Here is a 27247-nt window from a genome sequence, read left to right as displayed (position 1 = left end):
CAGAAGTGATGAAAACAGTGTTCTAATGCTACAGGGTGAAAGTTTCTATCCACCTGCTAATGAACAGAACACCTGCTTTAAGAGATTCCATGTTACAATATTTCTCTATAAGATTTATGTTATCTAGATGTCACACAAACTATAGTTGAGTTTTAAAAATGACTATATAATTTATATTGTTATTTACTTTGTAGCTTTTTGTATTTCTAGATTTCCCTGAGCCTCCTAGTTTTGTGCTTGAACAAGGTTATTAGAGTTATATATTCTTCTCTAGTTATTGGAGAGGAGACATCCACTGTGCCAATGAAGCACATCTAAGAGGAAACACCAGTGTTCAATGAAACCAACAAATCTAAAGTTATGTAATTACAAGTGAATGTAAAACTTTTGGCACTGAACTTGAAAATAAAAATGTAGCTTATTTACAATGAAAGTTTCCTTAGCAGTCAGATGAAACTTATCATAAGATGGTCACCTGTTTTTTCTATATGACCATAAAGCATATTTGCTACATCTTCCTTGACTTATGTAAAACTCTCAGACGGTTTAAAGCAAGGAATATTTTAAGAAATAATAACATTAGAAAGATTTACTTACTCCTGACTTAACACCTCAGACTGATTTTCCCTCTTTTCTACTCTCTCTCAGGGACTGGCAGAACATATTTCTATTTACTGGCATAAATATTACAGGTATACAGGTAATTTTATTATCTAGGAGACACATGAAACATTACATGTCCAAGGGCACAAGGTGAAGGGATGGTAAAAAGGGATCTCTACAGCCACAGCCTTCTACGGATGATCTCTAAGCAGGCTTCATCCTGCTCTCACTAAAGTCAAGTCATGGAATTTTCACTGTGCTGGTAAACTGGAGGAGTATTATTTGACAGAAGAAAAGTATTATTTTCACCAAGATATAGGGAGGTCATTTTTGACAGTACAGGGGAAAAAAACCACTTTAATTAATTCATTTTCAGGTATCTTGGAGTTTGAACTTTCTGCTCTCTTCAAAGTATTCATACAACATTTATGACTCAGCAAATATAGAATAAAAGAAAAAAGCTATTTTGTCTACTACTGTCTTGTGAGTAGTTAAGGGTTATTACAACTGGTTAATACTTTAATAACCTAGTAAGTAAGAAGTCCTTCTGCCAATGCAAAAACAAATGCTGATATACAGCCATATCTCCAATGCTGCATCAGTTTTGGAGGCCTTATTCACTGCCCTTTTTGTTTCCATTTAAACAACCCTTACTAAAAGCAAATAACATTTCAGCATTACACAATAATTTTAATTTTTCAGCACTGAAACCTGGGTTGAAACCAGGTTGACCTGTTGGTCAACCAATGAATAGCGCATATTTAATACTGTGTAATTTACTCTTCTGGAATATTAAGATGCCCCTTAAAAATACTAAGCAAAATATAGAACATTTGCAAACACACAACTTTACTGCCCAAGTGTATTTTTACTGCATATATTTCTGCACAAATATTTACAGAAGGGCGCTCCTTATGATCTTCAGAGCTTTTAAATCTACAAAGTAATAGGTCTTGCTAATGAAGTCAGCAATAACTCTCATTTCCCTGCTCAAATAATAGACTTGTAATAGCTTCAAAGCAGCTGTTACTGTCTACACAAACTACCCGGTAAGTGTGGGTGCACACTATTCTAGTCCTCAGTGAGCTTGGCAATCTTGGCTCAGGAAAGACATGAAAACACAATACAGGAGCTAACCTATGGTAGGAGCATGGAGCTGTATTCCTTTTAGTCCAATTGTAATTTTAAAGGGTGAAGAGGCATCTGGCAAGAAAAAACAGGAAATGAAGAACCCTTTCATTATGAATTATCTGCACACAAGTTTCTGAATGTTTACATATTTCTCGTGCTCAACTAACCTTGTGGTTACACAATTAATCATGCTTAAATCCAAATATATAACCTTTAACTTAAAGAAAACAGTGATAAAATGAAAGCTCTCTGTATTTACACTAGGAGACAACTCCTGAAAAACCTACTTAAATCATTCACTGTACTTAAGGACAGGAGGTGCTGAGGGCTGACTTCAATCAATGGGGACTGAACTGACCGGGGTTACAGTTCCTCAGTCTGCCATCAACTTCCTGTATAACCATCAGTCACTCACTTCACGTTGTAATGCTTCAAGTGAACATGCACAGTATCTCTGTCTTCCTATCTTTCACCTTATGATGAGCAATTTTTGCCTCTAATATCTGCTTCCAACATGAAGCCATAATCCTGGATGTTTCAGAAATACCAGCGAAAACATAGCCAAGCAAGCAGTACAAGCCAGAAGGAAATACATAACTGAGTTTATCTAAACAGTTTTTTGAAATCTGCAAAATCCACAGCATAATGTTCCAATTCAAGGAAACTTCCAGAAAAGTTGTCCATTTAATGAAAATCCTGTCTTATCTTTATGGGATATGATTGATAAGATATACTATAATGACCTGAACTCAGCCTCAGTAGKTGGAAACGGGCAATTCTTTTCTTAATAATCAAAATTATTTTTTTGGAATCGCCCTCGGGATTGTAAGGAAACACTGGCCAAATTCACATAATAGMCAAGAATCTGGAATCCTGTTGTGATAGGAGTCAGCATCACATTGCAAACTCCTTCGTCACTGTTAGTGTAGGTACGCTCCACTGCACAAGAGATGTCACTCCTCTTTTGATAACTATGTTCCACGACCGAAAATATATATTTTGCCCTTAATCCTGGTTTTAATGCTGACTCTCCTTGCCAGATTCTCATTAGTTCAGTCATTGCAGTTCAATTTCAGTAAAGGACAAACAAACATTAACAGTTGTGACTTCCCTGGGGTAATAATACATTTGTCATCTGAGTCTTTGATAACTAATAACAGTAGGGCTGGAGAGGGTGGAATATGTAGACCTGTATGTATATGGGACAGACTGCAGTTCATTAAATCTAAGAAAGCACACTCAGAGTTCAGCAACCTATAGACTCTGCTTCTTCGAAAAGTCAGCTCTTTGCAAGCACTTTCTGAAAGATTGAAGATCCTAGAGATTATAAATGTAAAGGTCAGTTAATTATGTAATCAAGATATGTAATTTTAGCACAGACCACAGATTCCACCTCTTTGACATAAACCTCAGGTCTGAAGCTGTCTATCAAAAATTGTCACTACACTTCCTTTAGATCCTCATATTTAGCTGACATTTAGAAATGCAGTACATAGGCAGCAATTGCTTTAAAACTGAAGTGAATGACACATCTGTACTCATATAGATACAGGGTAGAATAAAGTGAAGYAGGGTAGAATAAAATCAAGCAACATCATGAAAAAGGTAAGACCTGATAACTGGTTCAAGCATATTCAAACTCAACATGTGTTGCAACAGTTTTATTGTGAATTTTCACTTGATTTAACAAGATCTGATAATTCCGATGAACCAAAACAGATCATAGCTAATACCTTGTCTTTCAATAGTCAAATTAGTATTAGCCAAGCCTATCCTCAAATGAATGATTTTCTTGGAGGCAAKTCTCTCCAAAGGACCTTAAACAAACAATCTTTGAAAGGAATCTTGGTAATTTCTCATTAAAACATATGGAAAGTTCAGTGAATTACTAACTTGAACACAATTTAATTTGAAGAAAATAATTTTACAACATTTAAGCAAACCCAAACATAAAATCAAAACAAAATGTTCCATATGTTATTCTTGTTTTTCTTTCARCAGCAAATCATAAATGCTATAATACTTCCATTTTGATGCCAATATGCTTAAAGAATAATTAGTAATAAGGAATTCATCAAGGTATTTCTTTTGTTAAGCTATTCTGTAAATGAAAAAAAGAGAAAGCATTCACTTCAACTTTGTGTTGCATTTTTTTTTAAGTTAACAAAGCATTAGCTATGAAAGAAATCACCATTCCAAAGAAAGAGTAAAAGTAACCTTCACACACACAGGTAAGCAAGAAAACATCTTTTTTTTACTTACAGTTTATGATAAGGAAGCATTTCAATTTGTATTTTCTCATCACTTGCCCATTTCAAAGCAAAAATGAATCTCTACATAAACATACTCKAGAGCATAACATTCAGTTACTTAGCAACTTGTAGCACACAGAAAATATCAAGCTAAGGATATTAGCCAGCTTAATATTTTCTCCTAATTGTGGATATTCTTACATTTTCCATTTCTCAAACAAGTAGGCTAAGATATAAGCTATCAACCTAAAGAAAAACAAGTTCCTGATACAGACATAATTTGGATTCTAAGCCTTTTAACAAGAATTTATTAAAGTGATTTCTGAATGTTCACCTATTGCTGTATATGGAATGTTTTTACTATTTGGAAAAAAAAATCTAACAGTATTTTTCATGTAGAGACTTACAGGTACGTGGACTTTTCTAAACATTTCAGCTCCTTTGCGTGCATCCAATAAAGCCACATCTTGTGGAGTGGAGACAATCACAGCTCCTGGGAAAACATGAAATCCAATTAAAATGTGTATGATTAATTATACTGCTAAATATTTTGATTATTTAATAATGCTCCTAGATTCAAAGTAGCCACTCATTTATATGCTTTTAAGGATGAAAATGATCCCAGGTTATTTATATACAATGACCAAAACAACTGCAATATGATATGTAATTTTAAAAATACTTTAGATACTTTCATCATAACTTTTTCCATGTAGAAACCATTTATACTTTCTAAATGAGAAGAATTATCTAGYATGATATGACCATGGATAGAAGACAACAGTCCACATGCTGACAGATTGCAGAGGTGGGATTCTGGGAATATCTACACTGTAACAGTCCCAGGCCATAATTATATTTGAAAGCTTATCATTTAACAATAAGTTAAATTAACAGTACGTTTTGTTCTAAAATCAGGAGACAGCTGCTTGTGATCAGACTGTTGTTTTGTGGACCTGTTACACTTTTGTGAACCATGTCACACTAGACACACCAGTGCATTTGCACATATGACACCACAAAGGAAGAGGCCAACCCATGCATGCTTGCACTAGGTTTGAGTGAAGGGTAGTGCTGCTCACTGTGCAGAATGGSTCCAGGTTACCTGATAATTAGTACTCCCAAGAGTTATTAAGCATATAAAACAGCTAGAGCTCTTTGCCAAAGTTAGATTCTAATGCAAAGTATTCTACATCACTTCACAAAGAGCATCTTTCTCGAAATGCTCAGGGGCTTCAAATATTATTTCCTCAAAACTTTCACCAAAAAACTGTTCATGCTTGTCCCTGTTTTAGAAAAATGGAAAGCACAAGGGACCATTACTGGTCAGTTGATCAGCTCWGGTTTCACATTGACCATCTAGTGTCAAAAGTCTCTGTTACAAAAAGATTTCTGTTGGAATCACATTACACCAACCATGCACCAGAAATTTATGTCAGACTTCACACACACGAATAGCAATTACAACAGACAACTCAGGACGCTTGGGACCATTTCCTACAGCGCCTGCAGCTTCCAGTGCTCAGTGCACGTGGCAAAGGAAGAGGTGGGTAGATTTCCAGAGGCACACACTCCCGGAATTGCTAGCAGGGACCAGAGCACCAGAAGCCCTGGCACCCTGAGRGCACTCCTGGCTCTGGCAGCTCTGGGACAGGGAGAGCCCTGCYCCTTACACCACCTACCCACTGCCGGGTGGGCTCTTGCCTGCTGACAGCCAGCCGTTTCCAAACACCGCCTGACAGCGCGTTTGAATGTTTTCGACCAGCATTCTTAACCTCTAATTTGTGAAAGAAAAATACAATCTGGCACCTCGCTCCTGAAAAGCTGCCAATCTCTGCCTTACACAGTATTATACACAAGTCCAAAAACTGAACAGCACATGTAATGTACCAAGCAAATGCAATTTCCCTATTGTTTGCAAAAGCTCTGACATCCAAATAATGAGCCAATACTCCCAAGCCAACCTGTTTCCAGTGGCACCACAAAGAATAACGTGTAACCCCTTCAGTTACATTGAAGTCACCTTAGCCTCTAATTTTACCAAAGGCAGGGTTACACTTTACAGGCAGCATTGAAAAGTTCAGTTAATTCCACAAAATGAATGCACCGTTCCATAAAGGCACAGCCACAAGTAAATAATTTAGACTCTGTGTCCTTGAGKTTTCTGCCTATTTGTAAAACAAAGATCTTTCAATACTTGGAAAAAATGCTTTCTTTCCAAACAAAATTTGAAATATGTGCCTTGTGTGTATATGCTCATGTTAGTTGCTTCACACTCTAGTTCACTGAACTAGAATGCAACTACTCTTCTCTGAACATGTTGGCTCAGCATTCCCCGGATCTTCACACAGAAGCTAATATGCAGTCAACAAGACTGAAGTCTACATTTTCTGGTTCACTATGAATTGTTTTAAGAATCTAGCAATTAGCATGGCATGAAGGACAGGAACTATGCACAACAAAAATACACACAAGAACCACAAGCAGCTTAACCACAGAGATGTATTTTTGACTAACAAATTCTCATCCAAAGGGAAAAGGCAAAAATGCCAGAAAGACCCAATGGCACATTACCAAGTTTGGGCTGCCATAAACACCAACTGTCTGTACAAAAAACCTCTGGCTTCTGAAATATATGAGTTCAAATTACGCTTGTGGACAATTTGCATGGCTTCTTCCACAGAATGAAAGCCAACACGCACAAGAAGCTGGTGTTGAAGGTGTAGTAGATGTTTCTCTCCAATTCTCCTTTTTACTCTGAGCTGGTTACAGGCAAAAATTATTCACAGYCAGCTTTTACTGACTTACACCAACACCCTGTAAAATAAATATCTTCTCTCTTTCTTTTGTATAACWGCCAGTCCAGCAAACCCAACCTGAAGTTCAAGAATTCAAATTATTTGCAGCATTATTTCTTTTACTAGCAACCGAATATGGCGAATGAGGCTTTTCATGGTGCTCCCCTCCCGGAATAAGTTTGCATACATTTAATTTGGAAAGTGATTCAAATGATAAGCAAGACAGAACGCAGCCTACACTTTCCTTGCCATTCTGACTCTACACAGTTAACAGCAATATCAAACAGTAAAGAGTTATTTTGATCAATAAAGTAATGAAATCTGACTGAATTCATGCACACAGTATGTCTCTTGAAGTAATACATGCTATGTTTATGCAAGTGTCTGAATGAGACAAACGAAGGCTGACAAATTGAACAGAGAGGCTGCAGAAACTATAATGCTATCACACTGCACATTGAAACTTATTATAAATTCTGTGTTTGCAACTGTGTGCAGAAAAATAGTTTCTGTGCCTTGAGCATACTAAGGATACCTAGAGTAGAAATCTAAATAAAACACATTTATGTTTAATTGACTAATCTACTTGTACATACATTCCATTTATTTTTTTAAATTTCAATGTATTTCAGTTGACAAAAAGCTGATATATGTTCACTGAATCACACAGAATCTGTGAATGGGTCAGGTTCGAATCCCCCTGCTCAAGCAGGGTCCCTTAGAGCAGGTCAGTAAGGATTCTGTCCAGACGGTTTTTTAATATCTTCAGTGATGGAGACTCCACAACCTGCACAAGTTCCTACTCATGTTCAAATAGAATTTCCTGTACATCAGCTTCTTCCCATTGCTTCTCTTCCTACTGCTCAGCAGTACCAAGTACAGACACCTATAAACATTGCTAAGATYCCCTTTAAGTCTTCTCCAGGCTAAATAGCCCCAGCTCCCTCTTAAGTGATGTGCTGCCATCTCCTATTCTTCTCCATAGCCCTTTGCTGGTTTGCCTACAGGAGCTCCATGACTCTTTTGAACTGAGGGATCCAGAACCAGACTCCAGGTTCTGGTTCTAAGTTGTATTAATAAACACTATGTTAACTGTATTTTTAATCCTTAGGACATCCTCTCTACATTACATGTAGAGACAGAACTAACAGTATCCTGTAACACTGATGTTTACCCTTCTTTTTGAACCCCAGGCTCTTAATCCTCAGCAAAAGAAAGATGCCTACACAACACATTGGTACTCACCCTTCTGGTGGACTGGTGCATAGAAAATTAYAAGCACTGAAACAGCACAGAATTTCTGTGTTTACAAAATATCACCTGTATTCACTGCATCATTAAGGTTTGCGCTAGATGCTCTGAGTTACAAAGCATAAGGTGAAATCTCACCAAACCTAAGCTATAATCAATTTGTACCCAAGCRAAAAACAGCCTAAAAAGCAGGTCTAAAAAGCAGCCGATCAGCAGCAGTGTAGGTCTACCTTAGGATGAAAAGGAACCCCTTAATATATATTCTTTTCTCCCTCCACAATATTTTTCCTCAATACCTGGAGATATGATAAAATTTAAAGATCTTGCACTGAATATACTATCACTTCAGCTTCAACAGGCAATGTCTGTTAAATCAATCTCCATGAGCCAAGAATGAAATTTAAATTTATATTGAAAGAGTGTGTGATATTAACGTGTAAACTCATACTGTATTTTGGTCTCTAAATTAAGTTTACAGAGTCTACTGAGTCTGACAGCTCMTAATGAAGCATGAGGAGTGTCCGAAGCTAAGACAACCCTGACAACAATTTGCATTTGTCAACTACATTTATTTTGACAACAGAAGCAAACTATTTCAGAATGCAAATTATATCTGGAAGAATACAAAGAACTGGTTTAAAATCCCCACTGATGGGACCAGGGTTTTTTTGTGTTTCTCAATCTATCCTAAACCCACATGCCTGTCCTCTCCTGCAGCTATTTAAATCACTAAAATACCGAATTAAACAAGGAGTAAATCTACATCAAAATCTGGTATTAAAAACATTTGCCATTCAAAATTAGCTCAAGTAAAATTTACTGTTACCCAAATGGCTCCCATAAAATAGCTCCAAAAATTTACTGCAGAAACTGATCACGTACCTTCAACACAGAAGAAAAAAGCAAGCTTAGGAACTGAGAAAAACATCGTATACTACCATTTAACTAAAAGGAAAGATCAGATGCCTTGCAATTGTGGTTTGCATCAAAGTACGAGATGTGCAATAAAGGGCAAACAAACACTTTTACAAAGAGCAATGACAGAATACAGATRCACTTCTAATCTTAAACTGCATGGTACACACAATTTGCAGTGCAGCAATGGGCTGGTTTTGATCATTTCTTTTCAGCAAACACAAGAGAACAGCAACATACCTAGTCAGCTTTCAATTTCAGATACCTTCAAAAGTCACTTTTAYATAAGTCAAAATTCTTTCTCATGCTAAATCATGCATAGCTTTATAAAGCATCAACAGTATCTTTTAAAAGCTGATTTGAAATTCTCCATTTAGTGTTTTTAATGTTCATTTCTGAAGAGACAGACTCCTCATTCCCTAAAACACCCTATTCTTGTACATTACTATATGTTGAAGCTAGATCTGGTTCTCTTCAGTCCCACACACTGCTATAAAATGGTCATGCACAAGGCTACACCCTGGTCTGTGGGACACTGCCATAAATATGAGAAATAACTTGGTTTGCAAGTTTAGTGTGTCACATTACATAAAGAATTTTAAAATGTTAAATGTCTTCAAGTTGGTAGCATCCATCTATTTTTTCTTGTTCAATGTACATTGAACAGAAATAAGACTCTACATGTCTTTTACTGTTTAATCAAGTAGAGACAAAAACTTGGTTTYTGGTTTTATTTAAAGCGAGCTATCAAAACACTGCTGTCAAAAGAAATCCTATTAATTACAATTCTTTGAACATCCATACTTAACTAAAAAAAATTCCTCTAATAAATATTTCAGCCTTATCTGAGGAAGGCATTCAGGATAATTAAGACATAGATTTTGCTGAAAGATGAAAACACTCATAACACTCAGTGTTATGTTGATTTTAAAACTGACAGGTGGCAAAAGTAATTTCCTGTATGACTAGAAACAGCCATGTTTCTGCTTTTATAGAACTTCAGAGAAACAAAATAGTATTCACATTGTTTTCATTTTACTTACCTTGGCTAATTGGCTCTCTGATTCTTATTAACAGCCTTTTTAGTGCTTATTATTGTAAGATTATGACAATAAGTGCTTTTTAAGGGAAAAAGAAAGTTACTTTCAAAAGGTGGGAAAATTAAGAGCAATGAAATAAAACTTGAAACCTTCTACCTTTAGGTCTTCTCTAAAAACACCGTACAGTTCAATACTCATTACTATAATTATTAAAAGAATGCTCAGCAAGATAGCAAGATGTGAAATTATTTTTTAGCCTCAGCCAGCTTCCCACTGAGCAGATGTATACTTCTAACGGTTTTCACTGCTACATCATCTCAAYATCCAAAGAAAAGAGTGATATGAACAACTGTAGCAAATGAAACAATTCCAGCTTTAATCTGGAGCTGTTCTGCCAATTGAGACAGCGTCAGTCTCTAGAGCTGTCAAGCTGTCACGCCTCACTAACACTCAGTTCACTTTAACGTTAATAAGGAGAGGGCAGCAGACAGCCTAATTTAATGGGCAGCCCCCACAGTGCAGCTTCCCCACGAGGCAGAAACCCTCGTGCGGGCTCTGAGACTGCCTCTCGAACAGAGATGCTCTTGCTGCTGCCCACACAGCCCCCGCACTCCRAAGGAGAGAATAATAAGCTTTTCTSCCASTCTTTAGGGAGGCTAATCATCCACCTCCAATGGTATTTATTCATTTTACTTATGGCCCCTTTAGCTAAATGATCAAACAAACACAGATTTCTCAATTTAGCAACTAGGAAAGGCAAAGGAAYCATAAGCCTTATAATATCATTAGTTCACACTATATCTTGATAGGAAACATCATCATAATATCATCTGAAACCCTCTGTTTTTAAAGTTTTAAAAGCTGGAAAATGTTTAAGGGTGTTTCTATCTTTTCCAAGCATGTTCCGTGCGTGCTCAAAACAAGATAAAAGAACCTGCTTCTGGAGCTTTTGTTCATGCAAAACATCGAACAGAAGACTAAAGTAGAAGTAAGGATGTAGAATTCAATGCAAGTTAACTAACAATGGACATGAACAAAGTAATTTTCTCCAGAAKGACCCTGAATTTCTATTTGGAAAGCAATCTTGCAACTGAAGGAAGCAGTGGTACTTAGGCAGAAATATGTATCACATTTTCAAAGCTATCATAACATTCCTTTATACTAGTTTGCTGATGAATGACTGCAACATGAGCAAAGTTACAAATGATTAAAGAACAATTTACTAAATAAGATGTGTCTCCTTGTAAAGTGACAGGTCTAATAAAAGAAAAACCAAAAGCCAGAGCAGTTTGCTTTTTYACCTTCTTTTAAAGAAGGAAAAGCACCCACACAAAAAGGTTGTGTGAGGCTGACACTCTCCGTAATAACTACTGGAATTTTAAGACACATCTTGTTTTGCTTTTACACCGATTAGGTATTGCTCTAGTCTCCTTTTGACTCAAGAAAGCTAYGGGACCTGTGATGCAGGAAAAGAAAACAATCCTGTAAAATTAAAACCCAATACCRTTTCAGACATCCTATCAGTGTCTCTCTTGCACTCAGATGTTGCAAATCTGCAGCTTTTCATGCTTCATCTGGCCAAACCCACCACAAAAAAAACCATCTTTACCAGTGCTCTTTCTCAGACTCACAGAAAATTCTGGAAGTGGCTGACAATAATATGTGTGCGGGTTTTGTAAATTTATTTAGAGGCGAAACAGAAATCTTCTACACTATCTGTCCTGAGGAAGCCTCAGATGAATAATGAAGGAACCATAATGCAAATACTGTATCTCACATATGCATGCACGCAAATCAAAGAACAACTTTCATGCAAATTAGATAATGCACTTCTAAATTTACTAAACTAAGATACATATGCTGTCTCTGAGGAAAAACAGAGAGATTATTCCACTAATACCATGACTGTTCAAGGCATCTTCAAAGAATGAAGAACGAAAAAAACAAGAAACTGGAGAGGGAACAGAGTGGCACAACACCACATACTTTCTGTAACCAAGTAAAAGGCAACACAGGGCTTAGAAAACATGAATTGCAAACGAAGATGGAGTCCCCAAACCACCAGAATTCTGTAGACTCCTTCAAAGACACGATAATCAAGATATGTASCACTCTCTTCCACACCCTCAACAGGAACAAAGTTGAAGAAAATAGAAGCATATTAAACAATCTTATGGACTCTTTGAGAAAAGAGACAGAAAGCAAGTAATGAGCAAAATAAGAAAGCACAGTTCAAGCTGTAATACATAAAAACAAATCCTTCCAATGAGGGTGAAAAATAGCCACAATAAACAAAAGAGAAAATTCTTTCTAAACCACAAATTCATTAAGCCAGTAAGAACACTGGGAATTATGTATCTTATCACTCCTTGTCTGCTGTGTTTGTCTTCATCAAAAGCAGAATAGATTTATTTTTTTTGAATTGCAAGATTCAGCTTCAGCATGGTCAACAAAACCAACTAAAGGGAAAGACAAATGTAAAGTGATGCTATTACTCCTAATTTTATTAAGCTAGAATTGACAAAAAAATAAGCTGAACTGAGCAACTGTAGGAACAATGTGAAGCCAATTCAGAATTCAAATTAAAATGCTGTCTTCAGTTAGGAAGTTGTTAAAGCATACACTTGTATACATCAATAAAATTATAAAAAACCCTAAAACTACGCTGGAAACMTACAGTGAAGAGTTTAAAGACAGACATGGGCAAGAATATATCTCCTTTTATGGCTTATCAGGAAAATCCGCATTGCTTGTTTTTGTTTTAAACCTGCTTCCCTTTTCTTTTTTTTAAATCAACATCTTGTCTAATTTGACTTGCTTCAAAACCTGATTTAACAGGTATGAATACCCCAGGTTTCTGACAACCATATGGAAAACTAATTAAAATACTGAATAAAAATTATTTACTCAATAAAAATTACTTAGTCTTAATTCTTCACTTTGTTACTTCAACATGAGAATGAGGACATGGCTGTGCTTGGCAAGAAAAATCTAGCTTTTTTAAAACTTGCTTTGCTTTTTTCAACATCTACTGCATACTACAAGGATGTTAAACATTAGGAAAACAAAAATAAATTAAGGTTTCCRTTTACTTGTGTAGTTTATCAGTTCATTTAGATTGTGACCTTTCACAGTCAGACATCAGCAAAAATTAGAAAAAATACAGGATTAAAGTAATTTCCGTCACCTCTCTGTCCCAGAGGACCCAGTGCACCACCATAACTACTCACACTCCGGAAAGCAGTGCAGAGTTCCTTGGGGAAAGGGCACAACAATCYCTTGAAGACTAAGAGTCTAATTATCTTTTCTATGTTAAGTGAGGACATTTATGTGCATTGTCGTAAACAAAAATTATCAATACCCATTGTACTTAAAAAGCCAAATGTACCAAAGCCACGACTCTTCAATTGCACAATTTTATTCCCCTCACGTGTGTGATTAAATTAAATTCTACCTCATCAAAAACTTCTGTGCCACGGTCGTGTTTCACCTCATTGCTTAAGACCCTGGGAGTGAAAGGCCCTCCTGGTTTCCACTGACACATGCAACCGACTAAGCACTGTATCCAAGAAAATGGGTATGAATCAGTTTGCTTTTCATCATGTGCTCCAGGTCATTGACAAGGTGAGGCACTAGCAGCCTCCTCTTTTACTTCTTCTAGGAAAGAATCATTATATTTTTTATTAMAATTCTGTGATTTGCTCTCTTCCAYCACTCAACAGAATCACAGGCAGGAGGAAGAGCCTCCCAGGATTATTAACAATTTCAGGGAAATAATGTTATGGCTTAGCATGTGTCTGAACATTTAAGTTTTTTATGTCAAAAGGTTTTTTTTTTCTGAACCTGACATCAGTGAAGATCATAAAATCTTCACCATGTAGCCTTGATGCTAAATCTGACAATTTGTCTTCTAAATATTTATTTCTAAATATATCTATAAATATCTATATATAACTGTGGTTATCATGTTCAAGTGAYTGAAGCTGAGATATGGCAGTGTTAAGCAAAAAGCCTGATTGTTAAAGGGCTCCTTTCAGTTCTGCAGACATCACTGTACTGTTAATGGTTTTCCTATGAAAGCAAGATGTATGGTCCAAAATCCATCAGCTCTTGTCTCCCTACTGAGCGACCTATCTTCTACTTAGATCTCAAGCTAACTCTAATTCTTTCCTATGAAGTTTTAGAGATACATAGTTCTTTATTAATTAAACTTACAGACAATCAGAATTGAGAAGAATTCTGCATTTAAGTGAAACAGTTCTATCAATTTRATATTTACTGGATTCACTTCAGTGTGTTACTGCCACCAACGTGCAGAGATAAAGGAGTGTCGGAGGGAACCAGTGCCTGTGCACATGAGAATCTGCATGCAGGAAACTGAGTAAGAGCAGGCAAAGATGCTACCATTTCAGGTTTGTACYGACATACCTGCCTGATCCCATTAAAACTGGAGCAAGCAATCCTACTGACTCCTTCATAACTCCGATTCACAAAATCATTAATTAGAAAAGGTCTTGGGAGGTTTTCTGCTGGCAACACTAGGTAAGATCAGGTATTGTTTGTCTAGTACRATCTGGATGACTACCAAGAATGGAGATCCCATGGACTCCCCTCCTGGTGAAAAGCCAATTATTAAATTGGGACTGTAAGSATTGCTTTTGCTCTTCCACCAGAGTTCCCACCATTGATTATGTTGGTTATTGACAACTGCTTCTGTTGAAGCATGTCAGACATGAACCATTACAGTTTTTTAGACYTTGTGAGATGCTTGAGCATCTTTCAGAAGCAGAATTTCAAGTCTTGATGAAACCAGCAAGATCAGAGGGCAGCCTGCATACGGCAAGATGGATTTGTCAAAGTCTAAATCTCCTACAAAACGCCAAATTGGTAACACAAAAGGAAAAAGAATGCATTAGCATATTATAGTGCCGAATACTTTATCTAAATAAATGCTGTGAATTAACAGTATCTAACTAAAAAAGCAATCATGAAGACAATCAATTTTATTGTATTAGTTTTCCTCTGTAGTAGGTATAGACAAGGAAATTGTTTTCTACTGTAAAATTTAGCAGTTTTTGGCATGACTCCCTTCAAGAGTTACAGCTGACTTCTCAATGTTTTGTACAGTTGACTTCTCAATGTCAAACATAGCTTAAAAGAAAGTAACAACCATAATACSTGTTAAAAATCACTGATACTGTTTCTAACACCACACAACTGATGAAACCATTTTTTTAGCATGCTGGAAAAGAATTAAATTAATTCTTGACTGGCRTTTTAAAATAAGATTTTTCTAAAGCTACCAAACTTCATTAACTTCAAATCTCTGAAACAGTAAAGCAATACACATACCTGCAATGGGAATATTCTGTGATACTGACAGCTGTACATCTCCAGTCCCAGGTGGCATGTCAATTACTAAATAGTCCAGTTGACCCCAGTCAACCTAGAAGACAACAATATAAATGTATGCAGAGATTTAAGTATTTTAATTTAAGGCATTTTGCATTTAATGTAGAACTTGTTTCTGATAATGTAAACAAATGAACCAAGGACACCTCAAAAAAATGATACTGAGATGCCCTCTTAATCACACTTTCAGTACAGAATCATTTTTCTGACACACAATCTTTGGTGATCACTCAAAACTATGACTGCAACTTGAGAATTAATTTCATTGGCATAGTTCTTACTGAATTATTTCCCGCCMAAAAAATTAGCAATAACTTAAGACTTTTACTGTGCAGCTGCTTAACCATGGGTAAGAAGCATATGTTAGGCAAAACTCAGGGTAAAAATCAGGGGTTTGTCCAACAAATATCACTTAGGAATTGCTTCCATTAATGTAAGACTACTTTTGTGTCCTTCTTATCACTTGCTGAAACTACATATAAATATTTTCCCTTTTTTCTGTTTTATTGTTATCAAGTCAGAGCTATCAGAACTGGGTTTTTTTTCTAGGAAAAAGAGGTGTTGGAAGAATAGAAAAATAAAGAAACAAAACATCCCAAATTAGTTAAATTAAAATCACCAGGTATAGTTATACAGACTTCCAACATTCTTATCATAAAATAGAAGAACTTTAATGGTGCTGAACATCAAATAAGAGCAACCATTAAAGATATTAGACTCCAATATGAGAATGCTGCAATTACTTATGTTTTTTATTAGGACAGATTTCCAGGAGAGCCAAAAACCTCTCCCTAGAGCAAGGTGTACCAAGATAAATATTCTCTTCATGAGAACAGAAATGGTCTTAGGTCCACTTGATATAATGGACAGCCTACCTACCTTTGATCTAAACATTTCCCAACAGATATAATGGATTTCTATGGTATGTTTCCAATTCATACATGTAAAAGATACAACTGGTATCAACTGCTTTAACATATGAAATTCCAAACCAGAGCATTGTATTTTACACATTCTCTCAAGTGTCAGTTTAACAGCAAAAAATAATCAATACTTTTCCAGTCCCCTAGTTATTGTCATGGAATACTACACCCTGTCAGGGCAACACTCATTCATTTTCATTCAGTTCTTGTATGGATGATGATCCTCTAGSGAAGCACAGGCGATGTGAAATCCACACCACTAACCCACTGTGCACTCCAGTGAGAAATGGAATTTTTCAAGGCAGACTAATGAAGAAGGAAGATTTCACAGCACTTGTAACGGAATATGGATGGGAAAGGTTAGCTGAAAAATCTAACTTTAGAGGTCKAAAACAGGGACTCTCAGGCACACCTCCCTTTCCTCGTCTTCTATACAAAGGCTGCAGGAACATGAAATGGTGCCTAAGACAGTCTAGCTAAACAGGAAATGCAACTTACACTAACCACAGCAAACACTGCACTTTTTCACATTTGATATTGATCTATGTCATCTATAATATCTATACTTTGTCAACAAAAATGGCATATGCCTAGCAGACTCCTAAAATCAATTAGCATTCATAATCATATTGAGACTATATAACCCCAAAGGAAAACTACATATGTACAAGAATATACATATTGAAACAACCATGAGAAGACATTTTATGTGAAACACAAAGTCTGGTTTTACTTTGGTTTTCTTAACTAATCTTGCTTCACCAGATAAATACTATGCTGACGAATGCCTCCTCTTCCTGTAAAAGCTACTTTGCTCACAAGAAGGTATGAACTTCAAATTTATATGTTTTTTAATTAAAAATAAACCATTACAAAGGTGACAAATTGAAATTACATAGATGTAGTAGTTAACAAAGTGAATAAAGCCACATTCCTTGAAGATTTACAATGAAACAGAGAGATCTTCTGTAAGTAACATGAATAAATCTCAATTTGCAAACCCAGATCTTTCACAATAATCACAACCATTTTGAAATGCTAGGTAGGTAAAGGCAGTTTTAGCTTTCAAAAAGGATTAGTGGATTAATTCAAAATACCTCCCCCTTCCCACACGTTCACGAAGGCTGATTCTGGCATCTTTTGTTCAGTCCACATAGATACTATATATAATAGAATTCCAGTAATAKTCTCCTTCCTTAAATGTTTCTAGAGAATAGAACAAATAAAGTTATTTTTTGCTTTCTTCCTTGCAACAAGATGCACTCTGGAAACACATCTATTAGTGGCATAGCACCACTATCTTTCTGACACMGTTTCTAATAATTTTGTCTGCGAAAAACCACTTGGTTCTTGGAAATATTCTTGAGAATAGCTTAAGATATTTAGTAATTTTCAGCTCTTTTCTGCAGGAGCTCAAATTCAAGTCCTTTTACATACAACACTGCCTTATGGAATAGTACAAAACAAACCAAATCCCACCCTTAGCAGAGRTAACTGGAATGAAAAATATTTTCTCCTCGAGCTAAAACCTGTCTGGTTTTACATATACCGGCCAGYCCTAACTTTAAGCTAGCTCCTCCTGTGAAACAAAGCAACTTTCTGGACTTGATCTATAGCTTTTCTTTTTACCCTTACCAGATATTTTGCCCTTCCAACCTCTTCAAGCATGAGTCTCCTTCATCAGGTTCCATGTGATCATACCAAGCATTAGAGCTGTGCAATGCTGCTGGAAGCARCTGTAAACACCAGTACTCAAATCTTTTCCCAGACATTCAGATTTGTGGGAATATGCAAATTTTTGCTCAAGAAATTACTTTCTAAATTCACCCCAYAGAGTAGTAGGGAGATAGGATACAGAAATCAATAGCACCAGAGCTTTCTGCCTCAAGCTTCCTTAGTAAGTGACCCCATAATATCCAACATGCACTTTCAGGATTGTCCCACAAGTAATGATTTTTAATAAAGTTATAAACCTTTGAAAACTGAAGTTAATAAAGGAATTTTAAGCACAAGTTGAATCTCATTGCTAGGCAACAGGAAAAATACTCCGTTATCACAYAGTGCAATTAAATTATAATGCTTTATTTAATTTATGGCACTGAAAACATCTTATTTCACATATTTTCTTTAAATTCATGGATTRAAAAGAAAAAGAAATGAGCTGTCCATCACATAAAGTGTGCTTTGTTATAATACTTACAAATTTGAGCACAGAAAAATAGAGAAGTTAGACCATTCTGACAGCAGTGGAGAGGACATCTTGCCACTGTATAGAGTAAGAGGAAGACAGGCTTTCATCCCACAAGTTCAGAAAAGACCACAGAAAAGGTGCCAAGGTCCGTAAGCTCTGAACTGAATATAAGAGAACTACCCTCCATAAACCTCTCTGAGTCATGCTGCGGTGCTGAACTGGTGAAAGTCAGGTGGCAAACAAGATTGGAAAACCACTCCKAATTAAGACTAACCTTTATCTTTATCTTTACCTTGAATGCAGTCAAGTTAGTTATCCTCACAACGTCATTTTGTTCTTTTTCATTTGTAATTCAGGGCCAGAAGGGAGAGCTGCACCAATATGATATAGCTAGAATTTCTGGAAAGAAYTGCAAGAATTGGATGATGTTCAGTTGCTCCTCCTCCATTACCCTTCCACAGGAATACAGCAGCATGAAAACCTTTTATTAAGCGAATTATTGAATGTAATTTGGATAATTTGTTATAGAAGTGTACACTTTATTTAATGGGAGAAGAAACTCCAGGTCTGTTGCTAAATTTCAGCATAGTAGAGAGAAAGAGGAGAAAGACATTTTTAATTAAATTTAATACTGGTACATAAAATCAGGAGTGGCTTTTTGAAATCTACTATTGCCATTCATTCAACATTATTAAAATGGAACGTATAATCAGTCTGTGATATAAAACACTCATTTTAATGCAAATCCTGTTTATATGCAACAATTTACCAAATCAGGACCACTGTCCTCGTGTTCTCAATGAGTTCCAAGAAGTGTGTCTGTATGCAAATGTGTTTTCACACAAGAAAACGAGCTCAGAATAACAGCACATTACAGTAAATGAGTTCCCTTTGCAAGCAATAGGGGACAGGGGCTACAAAAGCCTGCCTTGAAGCATCTGAAACCTGTCAGCACCTTTGCATGTACAGAGGTGTTAACATCTTTGCCCCTCTAATGTATACAGTGTGTAAAACATTTCAAAGCATAGAAATGTAATTGCATTTTCCTTAAGCATAGCATTCATCTTTTTTAAAAAAGGTTTAACTTGACATTTATTGTTAAGCGGTGTAATTAAGCGCCATGTGCTTCTGTATATTTTCCCTTGCTCAGAAACATCACAATGGCTTCTATGTAAATTGCTTTAATCAATCATTCTGTTTATGTGACAATCCATAATCAAAATACCAGATATGCATTTTGAGTAAGGGTTCTAAATAGCAAGTTRAACCCAAGGTAGAACACAGAGATATACATATTTCTGCTGAGGAATGAAGCCTGAGCATCCTCTGTGCATGAGACAGAAATGACATGAGTATTAGCACAGAAGAGGGATTGCTATATATGAGTTTGAAGTAATCCTCATGTTTGGTTGTTTGGTAAATAACAGAAGTCMTTATTTACTTGTTCTTATTAAGAGGAATACATGCAGAGTTACAATCAAGAATTATGCAGGTGCAGACTTGGCAGCAGCCAGCCAAACTCTGAACACCAGTATCAGAAAAACATTAAGAGCTGCACTGCAGGCAGCTTAAGGTCTATTCCTGCCAGCTCCATCCTCCTCTCCTAACTATGTTTATATTAATGATTTAATACAGGCAAACAGCTCAACAAAGTAAAGGTAAGAAATTATGCTCTCAAACAAAGATTTATATACCTGCTCACACGTACTTATGTGTTCAGATAAAACATGCATTTAAAATAAAAAACATGTATTTTAAAATAAAATGTATTTTAAAATAATTCCTTGATCAACTACTTACAAGATGCTGCTTAGACTCGCACAGATATTAGGAACAAGTAAGTAGTTTCACAGCATAAGGAAAGAGATAATTTGGGAATAGTGTAATGAAACATGGCACTTTAATCAAAATGTTTTACCTATTTTCACAAGTATTTGATAAAGAAAGGAGACATTCCCCAGACATAAACCAGAACATCTTTAGCCCCCACAGAAACTTTCCCTTTGGTAGTATTATAACAGGATATGGTACAGCACTTAATGCAACTCGACACTTTCTGAACAAACACAACYGCCCCTTCGAATTGTCCTCTGATGCTTAACCAATCCCAAAGCTTTGCAATGCAACACCATGAAAAACAAATGCACTTCAACGGTTCAAATTTGCTCTAAGGTATTTCTGAGCAGCCTGTTCTGCCAAGTTCAGAGAGAAATTGAGGTGAAACATAAGAACAGTTTCCTACAAAGATATCCTCAAGGAGAACAAAATTTTCCTAGTTCTTCTCTATAAAGGGTAAGAATAGATAGAAATAAATGCCTGGGAAGAAGGCCCGAGTCCTGTTCAATTCCACAACCAAAACAGAAACAGGCCTTCTCCTCTTCCTCCCTGATGYCCTTTAATAATTTAAGAACTGAAGGCAAACACAGGAACCTGAAGTTTCTGTCACCTTCATTTGTATAACCAACAAAGCTAAACAATTGCCAGCAGACAACAATAATAAGGTTATTCTCTGTGCRGTGTTCCAGGAGATGGAGGGAGGGAACTCAGCATCAAGTTTCTTCAGGAAGCTCAGTCAGCATCGTGTCAGCTTGGAGCAAGATGGAACCCAGMTGTGGGCAGTCGGGAATGACCACAAGAGCCTGGGGACGACCTCTGGGGATGACTGAAATGATGTCATTCTGATRAAGACTGTATCGGTACGACCATGTATAAAAGGCTCTTCCTCTAGGTTCAAGCTGTTACTCCAAAGAGCTTTTGTGAGCTGTGATTCCTATTTCCCAGGGTTTGTTCTCTAAAAGATGACAGTTTGGAAAGCTCCTATTATGCAGTCTTGACACTGACCATTGGTCTGCTGYTCTCTCTACCCTTGAACCACAGCCTGCACTACACAATTTGCAGAAACGTTTGTTCAGAAACACAGCATCTTTTATTTTTCCAGGTTCTGCAAGACAGAACTGCTTGTAGTTCAGCCACTGAAAAATAACATGGGGAAAAAAAATACAGAATGAGGCAAGTCCTATTCCTATGTCTATCTCCAATAAAACTAGGCACAAAAGTAAAGTAACGCAAWGGTAAACAAATTAGAAGAAACTGAGCTAGCATCACACCTTCCAACTAAACTAATCACCAGGTTGATGTGTTAAACACATCATCTCAACTACACATTCTCTTTGTGTATTAGAGTAAGGAGAACTCAAAGGCAAAGTCATTGTTTAGCTATCAAACCCAATGCCAGCATTTTTAAGGCAGTATTATCAGGACCCAGCTTAATCTCATAAAATTTATATAAGCTGTCTGAAGGAGATTTTCCCTACAATAACAACAGAAGGAAATATTACAAGTGTTGGCAACAAGTATCAAAAGGGARAAGCTTAATAAACCCACTTTCCATACATATTTCAGCCTATACTTCTGTAATGATGTTAAAAGCTGATATACAATTTAAGACTGAATGCTTAAGCTGTGCAATGGAAAGCAATGTTCCTAAATTGCTTCAAAGATTATTTAACTTCCTTAAGCTTCAGTTCATTTTCTGATACAAGGAAAAAAATTATAAATTTGTTATTGGGGTACTAACAGACTACTATAGGTACCATTACATGACCATCACCGAAACACTGATTTTAAATCAATGCTTAAACTAAAAACGGCTAGATTAAAAATGTCAGAAAATTGTTTTTCTCGATTACAATGTATAACGGTTTTATTGTACAGGGGAACTTCTTTATTGTACAAGGGAACGTCTAAGGAGGTCAGTCTAAAGCCTTCTGAAAAAGGATTATCGAAGAAAGTGACAAGATAGCTGTTATTCAAGTCACTCAAAATGCTGCTTTAGAAAGCCCTCCAATATTATCACAAACAGTGCAACATAAAAACTGAAATAGAATCAATTAGATGTAGACCACCGAACTGAGACCAAAAGATAGTAAATCTCAATACAGAACTTTGTTTTCTGCTGGGTGAGATGCTAGCAGGTTTTAGAGTAACTAACGAGCTTGGAGTTGGAACATGAATTTTAAATAATAAAATGCTGGTTTTATTTTTTTTTAATAACTGTTTTTCATGAATATAGATAAAAATTTGTCCCCCAAAATTTCTGTACCTAAATTCACAAGTATATCTTCCTCAGTCACTGAATTGTAAAAAGTCACCCCTTGCAAATGAAACCAGTGTTGGAGAGTCAACTTGAATTATCTCAAAGCACAACAATCAATACTTCAAACCAGAAGTAACAACAAGGCTGCACAAAACATAGAACCTTTCAATTCTACAGGAAGATTGAAGAAGATGAGAGTGAGAGAAAAGAATGCAAGCAAGAGTACGTGTGAGAGTGAACAGAGCAGATTCATGACCAGGGGACTGTGATTGTTAAGTTGGTATATGTTCTCTGTCAAAAAACTGCATTTAAGTCAGAAAGGAGCAAGAAAAATTGCATATACATTGTCCTTACAAAAAGTAGAACACAGAAAGTGTATTAAAGACACAGACAAAAAGTAAAAATGAAAACAAATTTTATTATACACATTTTGCAATCACACACATACCATAGCCACAATTTAAACATGTGCTGAATGTCATATTCCTAGAGTAGTAGGAGCATTTACTATGAATTACACAACAGATAATCTGTGAAAGCATCAAATACAGATTGCCAAAGTATTTRCTGTGCCTGCAGAACCATGCTTTTGCATTCACTAGTGTCCTCAGCTAGGAATCTGCAACAACACAAGTGTTACTGGTATTCTAAACCTAATTAAAATATATTGCTGAAGGTGCTGATACCGTGAGTTTCAGGGACATCCAGTGACTACTGCCAAGAAATGGACAGTCCTTATATTTTCATTCACTTCCTAGCTTTTTCTTTAGCTCCAATTCTTATTTAATGGTTTTTATGCAGAATAAAAATCTAGCAGAAAAAGCATTTTTAAAAGATACCCACTTCGGTTGCATAGTAAGAGCTGTATTCTAAAGGCAGCATTTGGCTAGGAGAACATAATCTTTCTTTTAGAAGATACTATTGATGGAGCAAAACACAGTAAGAAGTGACACATCTATAGCTTCATAAATAGTACAAAAAAGCAGGTTTTTCTTTTGTTAAGGAGGGGGAGGGGAAGAAACCCCATGACACTAATCTCTGGTACCTTAAGCACAATTACTTTACGTTTGTGTCAATCACTTGGGATGTGAGAAATAATCACTTTCTACAAAGAATAGTGGTACAAAACCTGCTGCTATTCTTGGATATCTGCAGTTATTTTCTGTGAGCAAAAGAGATATGGGAGGATGGTTTGAGTGAAGGATCAATCTGTCAGCTTCCAACAGCCAGAATGCAAGCTGGATTATTAAAAAGAAAAAAAAACCAACTCTATGCAATCAGTTTAAAATATATTGATTCAGTATTAATTTTTAAAAGCTGTTTATACTGTTACATTCACAGTTATTTAACACATAAAATTAATGTGAAATGCTGAACAATGTGTCTATGTTTAATCAATATTCAGAAGCAGCAAGGTTCTGCCTCTGTTTAGATCAAAAAGATTAAAAAGGCTGAAAAACGGGGAAAAGCCATGCCCAAAAAGAAGCTTTGGTGAGCTTCTCCCAAACGCTCAAGAAGGGAAACAGAAAATCTCGATTGAGCAAAAGATTTCATAAAACCTGAAGCCTGTTTGGGACCCATTAATTACACACATATTTCTGGGAAAGGAGAAAGTCTTACAAGCCCAATCTAGCATGCACTCTCCAAATGTACCTGCCACTAGCAACACTGAACCCAACACAAAGCTGAGYACATGTGACCATCAAAAAACAAAAGAATCAAACCAAAACCAAAATTTCAAAGCCTCTGGTTCTGCTGCTTAAGATCACAATTAGACATATGCGAGAACCTACCTATGAATGGGAAGATGTCAGTTTTAATTTCCCAGGCAGGTGGCATTTACCTGGATAAAATTATTATTATTTACCTGGACAGCTAAAGCTTCAGATAAACTGAGTTTCCTGCACAGATCTGGTCATGCTTCCCCTTCTTCCACCTAGAGCTGGCCTCAGGAATCTTTCATGCCCAGCTGTAGAGCAGAGGGTTACAACTGCTGCATGTGACTCCARGGCATTTTCCTGGAGAGCAAGTAACACAGCCTTAAATGCTGAACTGATAAAGTAACCAAACTCTCGTGTCCAGGCCTCTAAGGCTGATATTATGAACAACAGAGAATAAGCCTGTGAAATCCATCTGAAAGCAGGGTCTTGGCACCTAACAGAAGATAGTCAATTTTGGCTTTAAATCTTCACTCAACACAGTTGTCTAATAAGGTTCCATTTAGGTGCTGAAATCCAGGACAGAGACAGAAAGTGAGACACAACCCACAGGCTTTTCCTCACAGCCCTCTTGTTCAACATCTTCAATACTGCTCAATTCCACCTGGCAAACCTACCCCTGCTGATATACACCATTAATTTCCACTTACTCCACACCAAGCGCTGAACTTCAGCATTTCAAGATAACACCTATTCTGTTAAGGCACTGCCAAAGAGTCTGAGGTACCTTCAAGACAGCAAAGTAACCCCTCAGTACCCCTGGGAATGACAAATGATGTATTCCCACCACCCTAGGCATGCAGTGGCTCCAGCCTAGGCTTTGGTTTAAGTTTTCATTCCTGCAAGGCAGGACACCAACCTCTTAGGCACAGAGCAGCAATGCCCATGTCCCTTTTTGCATCTAACCTGTAGCACTTAGAAACGAAGAATAAACCCTTTTATTAGTGGAGGAGAACAGAGAAAGTAAAAGAGTAGTATTAGGTATCTCCTATTTTCTTTTTTTCAMAATGCTTACATAAATAATAGAAGTTTCATTTCAAAAAGAAAACAAGCAATGCATTTTCTCTCCATCATTTCTYTACCACCAGTATTCCTGTTTAGCAAACACTTAAATACTTAAATCACTAGCTCCTTCTAAGAATGGTGCTGGATGCCATTTAGACACCAAGTTCTGAACTTTGCTGCAAAGAGAGCTTAAACCACAAAACAGTCTCCTTTAAAACCTTGACGAGAAAAAAAAAAAAAAAAAAAAAAAATCTAACCCCAGCAAAACCATCCTGAGACACTATGAGCTCTCTGTCATTTCTGCCTGTCTAGTCAACAAATCCAGCTTAACAGTTGCAAGTTTTGCATTTGTTTTGTGTTATGCAAAGGAGGGCAGACCCATGCATACCTGTGTAACATGCACCAGAAATGAGACTACAGGAAGCAGCGCAAAGAAAACACTCTCACAGCCTGTTCCCACAGCAGCAGTAACTGCACAGTCATAACCATGACAGCTGAGGAACATGGCCAAGAAATGTTTGCTGTAAATACATTCTCACTATGCTGTTAGGCTTTTTTTTCTTTTTTTTTTTTTTTTAATCCTCAAAGACATTTAAAATACATTTACTACAAACGCTTCCAGTTCAGCAGTAAGATGCTGGCTGATGTTTTTGTGTTTTTCTGGCTTTCTTAACACTTCTGTGATTGTCAATTCCTTTCAGTGACTATAATCCCTTTTCATATCAGYTGCTAATGCAAACCAATAAAGCAACAGGGAGCTGTATGGATCCTGCTTCATTATAGGAAGAAAGGCAAGAGAACAGGTTCTGTAGCTTCAGCTGGAAACAAAAAGAATCAAGCCCATATTCATTCAGTCACACCAACCCCAAAATATACAGGAACATTCAAGTCAAAGGGTAACAATGCGGGCCAGAGGAGTGGAATGAAAAAGCTTTCTCCCACACTTCTGGCAGCAGTACATCTCTGCATCAATGTTCAGCTTCTGATCTCCAGAAAGTACAATGATTTCCTTTAAATCTGTGTATTTACAGACTGGGACTGGTTAAGGCAGTTCTCTCTAGACAGACAGGACCTTTCAAGTATTAACATATGAGCAAGTTAGTGATGATTACACAAATTCCTGTAGCAGGCTTTTCTAAACATCAACATTACAGCTAAAGCATGATGTAGAAATTAGTGTCATGATCTAACTGGGTTCTGAAAGAGAAGAAACTAGTTTATTTGTCCTTTAGTCTTAGCAAAATAAATGTAACAAAAAATGAGTATAAGAATTTTTACAAATTCTTTTGTAAGGTATGAATGGGTCATCTTATCTTGCCCTTGAAACAGTTTCCCAAATTTTGACGATAAAACAAGGGAATTAAACTTGACCTTCCTTGATTTAAAAGAAAGCTTATTAAAGACTTAAAAAAAATCTCACAAGCATTCAGAGTTATTGTTTACCATCTGCCAGCTATAGATGTGGTCTATAGTGCCACATCCTTGTACAGTCTTGTGCAGTTTTAGCTCTCAAAGTTGGGTCACTAYTTATTACTGAGTGTTGTTCCTCCTTTCAAAATACCTGCAAGAGCAGATCTTGACCTTGCTAAATGGAACAAATATATAATACCAATGATCTTACATGTAGAGATCAAATGTCTGAATCTTTTCATTCTCATACTCTAGATCACGAAAATAAAAATAGAACAGCTTTCTAATTCCCTAAAGATACAACTGCTCTTATTGCTTTGATTAACAATGATGTCTTGCCTTTTTTTTGCCTTTTTCCAAAACTATAGAAGTGGCAGACTTTAACCTGAGCTATCTTTATGTCCACCTCAGGCTAAGGCAATTGAAAACAGAAGAAATAAACAGAAGAAATACTTTTGTAATTGCTGAAAAGCTGGCAAATTTTCCACTGTAGTGACACCCA

At 36.5% G+C, this 27247-nt stretch overlaps 1 protein-coding gene across 4 annotated transcripts in view; it reads right to left on the bottom strand.

The window, feature by feature from the left end:
* Window positions 1-27247, bottom strand: part of NUBPL (NUBP iron-sulfur cluster assembly factor, mitochondrial) — a 77408-nt gene that overhangs the window by 13182 nt on the left and 36979 nt on the right. For all 4 annotated transcript variants that reach the window (XM_057390204.1, XM_057390288.1, XM_057390452.1 and 1 more), the window contains 2 exons: window positions 15343-15436; window positions 4394-4479 (listed from right to left, as the gene is read on the bottom strand). In XM_057390204.1, coding sequence (XP_057246187.1) covers window positions 4394-4479; window positions 15343-15436 — 180 coding nt within the window. The remainder of the gene's footprint in view (window positions 1-4393; window positions 4480-15342; window positions 15437-27247) is intronic.

This window comes from Malurus melanocephalus, unplaced genomic scaffold (assembly GCF_030028575.1).
Source record: "Malurus melanocephalus ecotype Western Australia unplaced genomic scaffold, MMel_1.1 scaffold_0, whole genome shotgun sequence".
NCBI lineage: Eukaryota > Metazoa > Chordata > Aves > Passeriformes > Maluridae > Malurus > Malurus melanocephalus.
Note: the sequence above shows the minus strand (reverse complement) of the source record. Positions and strands in the feature narration are given on the sequence as shown.